Here is a 12562-nt window from a genome sequence, read left to right as displayed (position 1 = left end):
CTACTTCTTCCCATCCTATCCCTTATCAAATTACAAAAACCAATCAGCTTGATCTCATCTGAGGGAAACTGGCAAAGGATTCTACTTACTTTGTAAAGAACAAAGCTTTGTAGGTCTAGCAGTGAATCCATAAAACCTAATGCTTACACATACCTATGCATTCCAATACAGACTGTGACTAATGATTTACGCTCTTGACTTAGAAGCAGCTATACACTGGAATAAAAAAACAGCTCATGAACTACGAGGAAGTGACATGGTTAAAGCAGTTAGAGGTAGACACATGCATTGAAAATGCAGATTTAATAGAGGCACCCATGCAGACACAATCTACCTACCTTTCTGGAAGGGTTAAGGACTGATTTTCTAAACTATGACTTAGTTTAGAAAATTATCACTAGAATTGGAAGCCTGAACTGAGAACAAATAACCTATGCTATCTGTCGTTTTATTCTAAAATCACTTCCTTAAAAGAAGACAACTCTCACATTAAAATTTCATTTTCAATATGACTCTAAATAAACATTTCTGTATTTCAATTCTAATCTTCTCTGAGTACTAAACCCACTGTAACACAAATGCTAACCTGCCTACTACCCTGCCATCTTGCAGCAACAACTGTTAATTAGGAATTTTGGCCTGGGTGTTTCTGAAAACATCAATGAATATCCTGCTGTTTAGATGAATAACTAAAACCCAACCAAGTTATAATTATATACAAAATTTGGAGGCAGTACACCAAAAAATGAAAAATGACAGATGTGCATGATTACTGCTGGGATTTTTGTTATTCTCTCCAAATTGCTATGTAAACTCTGATTCAGTTTTTCCTATTATGGCACAACTTCAACCTCTGGCTGCTGAGTGAAATCATGTACTTAATTACCTTTTTGTGCCTTTCTAAGCAAATAGTTTGAATATTAGGTTTGATGGCGGTGCACTTTGATCAATAAAATGTAAAGCGATTACCACGGAGAAATCAACACATTCAAAAGAGTAAAGTTCAGTACACTTTTAATTTTCAACTCACTGGCTGAAAGACAATGTAAAGATAACACTTAACTAATGGAAGTCTTAAGAACATGAAATTGGTCCAAGGATGTGAATAAAGAACTCTCTGTCTTCAAGGAGATGAATGCAAGCACAGATATAAGTACCTGCTACCGAATCTGTTTATACCACTGGATAAGGAAATCATATTTTCTAGCACTTGGATGAAAGAACTAATAATAGCTGGCATGACTACTTGCATTTGTATTATTACAGTAACTGTATTTGACTGCTCTGAAAATTGCAGAAAATCAACAGAAGGTAAAACTTTAACAGTGCATTATTGTACTGTAAAAGTGTATTACAACTCACTAATTCATCTAGAGCCACACTTACCCAAGAACATTTGGTTTCATATACCTTCAAACTTTCAAAAATCTCGTAAAGACCATTGCTTTGCTCAATTTTTTCATCATTAACAACTTTCACAACTTCCCATTTAGCAAGGAAAAAAGCTCCAATTTTTAAAAATCACTTTAAAAGCACTGAAATGGAGCAGCATGTAGAAAAAGCCCCACAATTTCACATTTTCTCTTACTTCCATAAGAATTACATTTCAGCTGTTCAGAGATTTTATACTAAATGCATTTTCTATCCTAAATGCTGATAAAGCAACTGAAGCAATGAATTCAATATTTCTTATTTCAAAATTGAAAGTACAATGGTGTAAGTGGTTTAATCCTTACCTTTTCCAGATTCCAGCAAGATAGAATAAATATGCTGACGAGCAGGGCGGTAGATAAGTGCCTGTCCAGGAATCTCTGTATCATAGTCATCTTCCAAGGAGTTGCTGCACTCAATCTCTCCATGACTCAGGATATTGAAGATCGAATAATTTTCAGATTGGATATGCTGTTCTTTAGCTAACTGTTAGTTCAAAGAAGGAAGAAGGCATTATCTCCAAAGTTAAGAATAATCAAAAAGTAACAATATGTATTCACTGTTTGAGGAAATAGATATTTCTCTATCAGTAGAAATGGAGGGAATAGCCAGGGAGGGAACAAGTGCTTTTTCAAATAACACCAATATAGTTTATTTTCATCTTTTTGTGGAGAGGAATCCCCAGGAAAACTGTCATTACCTTTCTTAGCCCCTCCTTTAATTAAAAAAATTTAAAAGCTTGAACAACAGTTTTCTAGAAAGTAATTATTCTTAAAATTAATTCTGAATTCTAGCATAGCTGCCCTCCTTTGGTCACCTGAAAATCTATCTTCTTTCTTTTAACAGTGAGTGAAGGCACAACAAAATGCAAACTTTCAATTTTATCACAAGATGAACTATATAAGACAGCAGTATTTCTTTACTGACCTGACTTGGTGTAGTTTACATTCTGGTAAAATTAGAATACTTAATTTCACCATACTTTTACTTTGCAATAGCTCTCCACTGTGAAAAGAAATGCCATCTACTCTAGTGAGGAAAACCAGGTCTGTAGGCATGTTGCTGAAAAGCAGAATTAACAGCATCACCCAGGCTGCACATTAACCATGCACTGGATGCAAACACATCTGGCTACAGCAGCTGGCTACAGGCAGCCTCAGTACCAGCAGGGTCTGCTGGTCTGGAAGAGCCTAGGTGAGAAAGCAACAAAGATGCTCTCAGCATCATTCTGTGCTCATCAGCACAGAATTCCAACCAGTAACACTGGCAATCTGGATTGGTCAAGTGCACAGACAGACAGACCTTCTACTGCACAATCCCAGACCAAAACTTGGGGTGTTTAAACAGCTGAGCAGAGTGAGTATTTCCATAGGGTGCCACTAACAAATTCTCCAGGACCTGTGCCATATGGTGAGCAGGCACTGATGTTTCTCTGCTCTGCATTCCCTGCATGTGTCGGGCCAGTTGTACTATTTGGGTTGTGCCATCCAGCTGAAGCCACCACAGATTCTTTCACTAGGAGTTACTGGACCACTGCCCAGAAACAAATTCACCGTTTCTGCAGAATTCCAGTATCTGCAAACCCGGGAACTCAGCAGGTGAAAGCTGCAGTCATTCACTGGGTAATTAGTGATCAAAACTAATTCTACTAAAATGTCATACTTTCTGTGTACAGTGCCAATCAACAGAGCACTTATACAATAAATTAAGGGTTTCCCTGCCAGAAATACTTCAATATTCCTAATATGTGTAAACAATGTAATCCCATCAAGTATACTTTTGTATAAAATAAAAACAGAGCATCAAATATTTCTAAGCATGATTTTAATGAAGCACTGAACTATTGCACAGAAACCAGCTACGGATGAGACCATCAACAACACTAGCTTATTGCAATTTGCCAATAAGCTACACATCCTTATGTACTGAAAAAACTACAAGCTGATTTCAAAAGTACTGCTGTATTCAATGTCTGTATCTTGAAAAATATTTCTGATTCATACCTACAATCAGCTAGAAAGTTATGCTCTTCTGAGAGAAACAGCAACATGAGGCTATGCCCTCATGGTGGGAATTGAGCTTTGTGTGCCATTTAGCTTTAACCTGTTCTGACTAAGACTGTAACCACTACTTTTACTAAATTTTGTCTGCTGAAGCTCAGACAATGTACAAGGTAAGCAGAACTACATAAGGGTTTCAAAATATGAAGCAAAGCACACACATTACATATTCAAATATTTGAACACTTGTAACAAAAACAAAAGAGAAGTTAACATGTCTAACATTTTTACTGTAATTTCCTTGGCCCAGGGACTGGCTTCATGTATGATTCTTGCAGCAACAGGGAAGTGTTCTTCAATGGAGTTTCTAAACATTATTACTTTATTAGAGCAGCAGCTCAGCATGATGCTTCAGAACTTCAACCCTTCAAATTAAAGACCAAGCCAAGAAATAATGACCATTTGTCATAAAGACCACATGGTACATTCTCTTAAGGAATAAGGATATTGCCACTTTTGTCCTGGCCATAATCCAACCTAGATAATTGCATTCTGGCTGTTTATTCCTTGCACTTCAAGCAGAAAGAGATTTTTCAACACCTTATTATGATGTAGGGCTGCTGATTTTTTAAAAAATCTTCTATTTAACTACAACAGTCAAAAGTGATATGTACTGTAGCTATGTGTGGTGAATATAAAAACCCAAATATATCTACAGTTTAGCTGAAATGAGCACTGCATAGGTTACAATGCAGTTATAAAATGTTTTATAGTCTTTTTAGAAAGCAAAATGTAAATTATATTGTTACTTTAGAGTAACATGAGGAAACAAAAATAGTTTTAAAGAAAATGCTCAAGATAAGCAAGAGAAAGAAAAAAAAACTTCTGTGTTTGAAGTCTACAAGGACCTAATAAAATAGGGAGTAACAGATGGCTAATACAGGCTCTAAAATACACTTCCTTGTATAGATTTTTTAAAAAAATCTCAATATGTTATCTTAATTGCCACGAATTGACAGAATTGTACTCTAGACTTACTTCTGTACCATAAACTCTGATGCAAGGTAGCACATTTTCTATTAGCCAGGTACACAACCCTAAGATAATATATCCAATTTCCCAGAGTGACTCAATCTGCCATACTGTATCTTACCCCCACACCAGTGCATCCCTGTCCATATGGCATGCCATAACTAAAACTTGCTACTGCACCCCTGACCTTTGGGAATTAATAAACCCATTGAACTGCTTTTGGGTCATTCAGGGACAATGAAAACAAGGATAATTTAAGCTGAACCAAAAATGACAAAATACAGACTTATTGCATTTGATACTGTCCTGTACAACATCCTTGTCCCTGAACTGGAGAAGCATGGATTTCACAGATGGACCTCTTGGTGGATGAGGAACTGGTTGGATGGTCACACTGAAAGAGTTGTGGTCAATGGCTTGATGTCCAAGGGGAGGCCAGTGACAATTGGCATCCTCAGGGGTCAGTACTGGGACCAGCACAGTTTAACATCTTTGCCAGGAACACAGACAGTGGGATTGAGTGCTCCTTTGGCAAGGTGACACCAGGCTGTGTGTACCATCCACATGCAGGAGGGAAAGGATCCATCCAGAGGAATCTGGACAGGTGGGTCTGTGCAAACCTCACCAATTTCAACAGGGCCGAGTACAAGATTCCGCACTTGGGTTGGAGCAATCCTGACCACAAATTCGGGCTGGATGGAGAATGGATTGAGAGCAGCTCTAAAAAGGGCTTTGCTGAGGGTGTTGCTGAGTAAGCAGCTTGACCTGTGAGTTTGACCAGCAACGTGTGCTCACAGCCCAGAGAGCCAGTTGAACCCTGGGCTGCATCCAAGGCAGCATGACCAGCAGGGCAAGGAAGGGGATTCTCCCTGTCTACTCTGCTCTGGTGACACCCTACTTGGGGTGCTGTGCCCAGCTCTGACATCCCCAGCACAGGAAAGACTTTGACCTGTTGGAGTGAGTCCAGAGGGCTGCAAAGATGATCAGAGGGCTGGAACATGCCTGCTATGAGGACAGGCTGAGAACTGGAGTTGTGTAACTGGAGAAGAGAAGGCTCTGGAGACACCTTAAAGCAGCCTTCGAATACCTAAACGGGGCTACAAAAGAGCTGGAGAGGGACTTTTCACAAGGGTCTGTAGTGACAGGATGAGGGGAAATGGATTTAAACCAACAGAGAGTAGGTTTAGATTAGATATTAAGAAGAAGTCGTTTGCTGTGAAGGTGGTGAGGCACTGGCTTAGGTTGACAAGAGAGGAGTTGGATCATCCCTGGAAGTATTCAAGGCCAGGTTGGATGGAGCTCTGAGTAACCTGATCTAGTGGAAGCCTCTCTGCTCAGAGCAGGGGTTTGGAACTAGGTTATCTTTAGTCCCAACCCCAACCATTCTATGACTCTGACATGATTCTGTAGGAATTTCCATGTCTCCACCACAAGCAATTTCAACTTCTGCATTCTTAGCACAGCTACCTTGATACCTCCACTGCAAGGCACAGCCAAGCAGATCACTGACCAGCTTATGGCTGACCTGTGGGTTCTCAAAGTAAAAACCAAGTCAATACACAAATCATATAAACACGGGAAGTCATATAATACATGGGAAGTACATTTCTGTGTCCAGCTGCTGGGCTACACAGGAGCTGCTCCCCATTACGTGACCTACCTGATATTTCAAAAAGAGAGAAACTACTTTTTATTAAATGTGCTGCATCTGTGCTCATATTAATGCATGCAATAATTGTAACTGGGGCTCTACTTAACAGACAAAAGATTCTTGCACAAGCAAATTTAAATCAGTAAGATTGATCACTAACTTCCACTAACTAGTCATGGCAATGAAGTGATCATTCAGGTTTAAAAAACAAGTTACCTGAAAGATTTCTTTATCTTGACAGAGAGCTGATTGTTGTTGAAGGGATAACATTTGACAATTTGTTTCATTGGGAGGAACCCATGGAGACTGCTGCCCAGGCAAAAGGTAGGAGCTCACTCCTCTGCAGAGCAATGTCTTGTCTGATCCCAGAGGTAGAATCTCTTCCAAGTGTTTCAGGCTGCTGTACGAGCATGGCATTTTTGAGATGTAATTTGCTACAGAGAGCAGTATGTTTGTTCTGTTGTAGCCGCGGTTCCTGTGGGGACTGCTGGTTAAACATTTGTTCCAAAATCCTTCCAACATGCTTTCTGGAACAATATCATTGCCAAGCAAGCATGCAAAGAGAGGAAGGTGTGTCAAACTAATACCCAGCACACGGCAAAGAACTTCTCGAGAGTACCTAACAGTGACCAGTCTGTCCAAACGGAGGTTCTCAATGGAAAAGTAGGGACATGTGTCATAGATGAGGTAGTCACTATCTTGCCCCAGAATTCCTATACAGTTGTGCTGCAAACCATATGCAGCCACCTCAAAGTCTGCCTCTTGCAACGTGCAGATTGTTTTTTGACCGAGTGATTTCAGGGCATAACGCGTAAAAGTAGGCAGAGCTGAAGGAAGAACAAACATTTCTCTCCCTGGCTGTTTCCTGTGAGTCTTGATAAACTGAAATAATCTGGCTATTTCCTCAGTATTCTTCATCCTCCGTTTGATCCACTCATCTCTCTTTTTCTCTTCTACCACTCCGTCGAAGTAAAACACCAACTTGATACCAGCTGCCATAAAAGCATTGATAAAATCCTCTAAAATGGCAAGGTACTCCCGCCACTGGCCACCACACACCCAGGATTCTGGTGTGTACCAGCGTCTAACACAACTCATGGCATCTACCACGATAACAGGTGGGCAGTCAGGATGTTCAATGCGATGCTTTTCTGCCATTTCTCTCAGATCTACCGTTTGGCACGCATGAGGGCAAACTCTTGCCACAAATCCCTGCAAGCCTCTAACACCCATGGCTGATCTCCAAAACTCACAGCAGTCTGAAAGAAAAGAAATAAAAACAATGTTCTAAGATGCAATTCTGGAAAACAACGAAATTCTACAATAATATTTTTAAAAGCTGCTTGGAAACAGAACTGTTATTTTTTTGCATTTGCTGATAGTTAACAGCTTTTAACAATTTGAAACAGTTTCGTTTCCCTCTGCAAACTGAACATAAGTACTCATTCATTTTCCCTTCCACTTCTGGCTTTTGTATCAGTGAAAAATATAAGTATCAAAAGATTCTGGTAAATACGACCAAACAAAATTCACTCATTCATTCACACTGAATGAGTAAGGCTGGAAGGAACCACGAGTCCAACCTGCCTGTTCCAGCAGGGCCATCCTAGAGCACACAGCACAGGATTGCGTTTGGACGGTTCTTGAGTATCCCCAGTGAGGGAGATTTCAGGTTAATAGCGTATAGAGAAGAACACAATACAAGAAAAACGAGGACAGATTTTGGTTTTTTATTAAGAAATATACATGCTTATGGTACTCAAAAGGAAAAGGAAAGTGAGTTTACAAAGTACAGTGAATAGACAGCTTTTAAAAGCATTCCCGAAACCTATCAGTTAAAGACAGAGTTCTGAATGCCACCCTTTTTAATCACAGTCTGGCTTGGAAAGGACCTCGCAGGGTGCGGGGGCCGCTGCATGCAGCCCCGGCAGGACCGACCCCCCGCCCCGGAGTCCGTGCGGCTCCCGGGCCGCGCTGCCCGCGCACCCCGGGACCGGGACTCCGGGACTCCGGCGCCCCGCCCCGCCCCGCTCGGCCCGGCCCAGTCCCGGGGAGCCCCGGGGGCCCCGGCCCCACCGCCCGGCACTGACCCGAGCGCCGCTTCCGCTTCCCGCGGGGCGGGCGGGGCCGCGCCTGCGCCCGGCGGCGGAGCGGGGCGTGCCCGTGAGGGGCCGGGCCGTGCCTGTGGAGGGGCCGGGCCGTGCTGGTGAGGGGTCGGACCGTGCCTGTGGAGGGGCCGGGCCGTGCTGGTGAGGGGTCGGGCCGTGCCTGTGGAGGGGCCGGGCCGTGCCTGTGAGGGGTCGGGCCGTGCCTGTGGAGGGGCCGGGCCGTGCCTGTGAGGGGTCGGGCCGTGCCTGTGGAAGGGCCGGGCCGTGCCGGTGAGGGGCCGGGCCGTGCCTGTGGAGGGGCCAAGTCGTGCCTGTGAGGGGCCGGGCCGTGCCTGTGGAGGGGCCGGGCCGTGCCGGTGAGGGGCCGGGCCGCTGGCAACCGCGGCTGTCCCCGCCCGCGGGCTGCGGTCCCTGGGCTTTGTATGGCCACAATGGGGCCGGAGGGGCCATTGTGCCCCCCAACAAACCCGGCCGGCACGGTGGGACGGGGCGGGGGACATGAAAGCGTCGCGCACCGAAATCGCTTCAAACCCCCCCGAGTCGCACTTGGGAGATTTATGTCCCCCCGGGCAGCGCGACCTTTGGCGGGGGGCGGGTTCGCTTTTCATTGGGACGATTGCCAGCGGAGGGGAACCCCCGTTGTCCCCCGGGCCGCACGTTATCCCGGGATAACGCCCTAGGTGCGGGCCGGGAGCGGGACCCGCTCGCAGCCCGCCGGCAACAGGTGGGGACCTGAATAACTTCACATCTTTCCGGGAGGGGCAAGAGGGACACGGGGGAGCCCATGGGAAGATTAGATCAGATGTTATTGCCGGTGAAAAATTAAAGAGAGCGGTGCTCTGGGGAGTGCAGATTAATATATTTGGTGACTCCGAGTGCACAAAGCCTCACCATTGTGGCTGTGTCTGAATGCCTGTGAATAGGATGGAGCATATGTGGCCTGTCACCGCAGGTGCCCACATCTGTTCGTCTCCGGGCAGATGCTCTCAGAAAAGGGGAGAGCATTTCCAAAAGCTCAGGCCCGCCCCATCCATACCCATCCTCTTTCTCATAATCACCTTCTGCAGAGTAGTTTTTGCCTGCACCTTCTCCCACCCCCTGCCTACCCTGAACGTGGAGAGATGAAGAAAGAAATAAAAACTCCACAAATTGGAAGTGGCTTGGAAAGCTCTGGAAGCACGTAATCAAACTGCTGCCCCCTCTCCTCCCCCAAAGTTTATTAGCAGCAAGTTTTGCACTGCAGCCAGTGCGCAAGATGCACACACTGTGCAAAGGGGGGGAACACAAAAACCCTTCATGCATGAAATGCAACGCAGTACAGCAGCACTCTGTGCTGTCACAGGGCTCTAGAGAGTGACCTGTGCTGGAGTGGTGGTTTGCAGCTACTATTTATAGTTCTGGCTTAAGATGATGATTAATAATGCTGGGCAAAAGTTTTCCTACAAGAACTGGCAGAGACAGTGAATATTGCTACTGAAGTTGGTAGCAGAATGGGATCTTTCCAGCCATCCAACAGAATCTCGTAGCTGCTATGCAGAACATTTTTTTGAGGATGCCATCACATTTTTTATCACCTGTACACGATCTGAGTCCTATTGCTCACCCTCCCTCTGTGACGCTGCTGCCAAGACAAGCCAGGCCTCAGCGCTACATGGGGTTACACTGGCCTCGCTTTACAGGGGTGCTGGGGTGCAGGATAAATATCAGGATCAAGGGATATTTAATGTGGTAAGGCACTTCAGAAGGTTTTCTAGTTCAAATATGTTCGGTGGCTTCTGGTGTGGTGAAGACCTTGAGTATCCTTGAATTTAAAGGCAGGCAAAGATGCCAGTACTCCAAATGCAAGGCCGAGGTGCTCCCAAGGGGGGCACGGGCAGGAAGAGCCTTTGAAAATGCGTGTCCCAGAGCAGGGGCAGGGGAAGGAATGGCACCTGCCCAGCTCAGGGCACCCACAGGAGGTTTTGGGAAAAATTATGTCCCAGACCGGGGCAGGTGGGGAGGGGGGGGGGGAACCCGAGGGCTAAGGGAGGGCAAGGAGGGGGAAGCCTTATTTCCCCGAACCCCTTTTGTCCTGTCGTTCCCTGGGGGGTCCCGTCGTTCTGGCCCCCTGGGCGGAGGTAAGCAGCCCTTCGCCCTTCCGACTTTGGGAGCAATGACAGCTCACGCACACGAGTGATCAATTTTATCCCTCTTAGTTTCCCACAAGCCAAATCCCGTCGGAAGCGAGCCAGGGAGCAAACCCAAACAAACAAGTAGCGCAGAGAAACGGGGCCGGGACGGGGGGAGGGGGTATCTGGCTTTCTCCTCGTGTGCAATCAGTAAAACACATATAGGGGCCACTTCGGGATTTGCCCAGGGAAAGGTTGGAGAGCAGCTGGCTGCGGTAATCTCCTCGGGAGACAAAGGAATGCCCCGTCCCAGGATCACAGGTAAACACACAACCATTGTAATGAAAATGAGGGGCTAGGATAGGGCCAGAGCAGATGATTTGCGATTTCAAAAAGGGGGCTGGGGGGAAGGGAAGACCCAGAGCTGCTTATCTATCATCTGGCCTCGCTGTGTGCCAGCTGAGCCACGCGACTGCCCTTTCTTATTCTAATCAGCACATGCCTTTGCAACTTTGGGCTAACCTACACGCTAAACTTCTTAATCCTCCTCCCCGCATACGGCAAGGGCGGCGGAGCGCCCCTCCGGCACCGCAGCCCCTCCGCGCCCGTCACGCACCCGCCTCGGGTCGGGGCGCCCGGCGGCGGGGCCCGGGCAGCGCCAGCACCCCCGGTCACACCGCCGAGCCTGGGGCCAGCCGGGGAGCCGGAGCCCCGGCTCGGGGGCACCCTGCCTGCCCTCCCCCCGCTTCCCATCCCCTCCCGCCCGGCCCGGCACGGCCCGGCCCGGCCCGGCCCGGAGGAACAGGTGAAGGGGCGTGCGGCGGAGGGGCAGCCGCGCACACATACCTCCGTAGGGACTACAGATCTAATTAAAATATTATGCACACTCGGCTACACATAACTCCACACGTTCACGTCCCTCCGCCGGCGCACCGTTCGCCATATGCCCGGAGCCCTCCGTCCCGGGAAAAATCAGTGTTGCACGCCAGCGATGGCAGCGCGTCGCCCTAATTAATATACGCACATATCCCACCCACCCCCCTTTTTAAGTGACTTTTCCCATAATCTGGCTCGCTTAGAAATAAAAGCTGCGGCTGATGGGGAGCTCTCGGCCGCGCTGGTCCGCGGCGCGACCGTAAATACTCGCCGGAGCAGGAGAGGGGGGCTGGCGTTGCGGGAAGGGTATCAATTAGGGGCAGGGAGGGAGAGCACAATGCCCCACCAGCCCCAGCGAGCCGCTGGCAGGCGGGGCCGGGCCTGCCGCGTCCCGGCCTTGCGGGGTCACCGCGCCCTGGCGGGGCCCCGCTCCCCGCGCCCGCCCCCGGGGGTCCCGCCGCCGGCTCACCCGGGGGGCGGGTGCGGCCGCGCAGGGCGCCGGGCGGGACGGGACGGGACGGGACGGGACGGGACGGGATCGGGCGGCCGTGCCCGGCAGCGGGGGCCGGTGGCGGTGCGCGGGCACGGCGAACAGCGCGGGGGCGGCGGGGGGCGGCGGGGGGCGGCGGGCGAGCGCGGTGCGGAGACACGCGGTTGGGAGCGAAAAAGCGCCATTTGGTTGGGAGCAGATGGCTGGCTGGGGGGCTGATCGCGTCTAAAGGCGTGTCATCCCCCTTCAGCGAGAATCCCTAAGGGCTCCCCTTGTCTTCGAAATCAATGAAAATTAAAGTGCAGAGAATGGATGAATAGTTAGACCTCGAGTCCCTCCTTTGTTCGCCTCAGCTACTGGTGGGCAGGAGTTAAACTACAACAGCCTCCTATAGAAACACTTAAGTTAAACAGTCTCCCCGTTAGTCCAGCATCTGAAAGAGAGAGGGAGAGGGGGGAAAAAAGCAGAAAAAGGAGCTTTCTGCTTGATTTCCCCAATACAGAATCGCGTGGCATAAATTAAGCCAGAGAAGAATGAGCGCCGTGGGCAGGATCCTGCCGGCTCTCACGGCGCCTTTCAGTCACGCTCAGCAGCGGTAATCGAGAAATCTGTGCCACGTCAATTTAACAAATACCCGGTACCGAAGGGGGGTTGTTAAGGATTTGGGGGCAAGTTTTTTCGGTTTGGTTTTTTTTTCCCCCATCGCTAGGTTAAAGCCCTCGCGCGTGTAACTTTTTATTTCCAGTTTTTTAAGCAAGGAGACGCTAATGGACCAAGTTTCTATCTCTCGCAGATTAAAAGATCCGCGTTGATATATCACTTCTCGCCTCCGCCGACGGGCCACCACCCAAATTTCAAGAAAGATA

The 12562-nt window shown here is 47.7% G+C and overlaps 1 protein-coding gene across 1 annotated transcript in view; it reads right to left on the bottom strand.

Moving 5' to 3' along the window:
• The window catches only part of FAM120B (family with sequence similarity 120 member B), a 47652-nt gene extending 39437 nt beyond the window's left edge, over positions 1–8215 (bottom strand). Inside the window, exons 1-3 of the mRNA XM_066546720.1 lie at positions 8205–8215; positions 6331–7373; positions 1737–1917 (exon numbers count right to left, since the gene is read on the bottom strand). Of these exons, the coding sequence (XP_066402817.1) occupies positions 1737–1917; positions 6331–7347 (1198 nt within the window). The 5' untranslated portion in view covers positions 7348–7373; positions 8205–8215. The remainder of the gene's footprint in view (positions 1–1736; positions 1918–6330; positions 7374–8204) is intronic.
• Positions 8216–12562: the final 4347 nt, after the last annotated feature.

The sequence above is a fragment of the Molothrus aeneus genome, chromosome 3 (genome assembly GCF_037042795.1).
Source record: "Molothrus aeneus isolate 106 chromosome 3, BPBGC_Maene_1.0, whole genome shotgun sequence".
Classification (NCBI taxonomy): domain Eukaryota; kingdom Metazoa; phylum Chordata; class Aves; order Passeriformes; family Icteridae; genus Molothrus; species Molothrus aeneus.
This window is presented reverse-complemented; position numbering and strand designations above follow the sequence as displayed.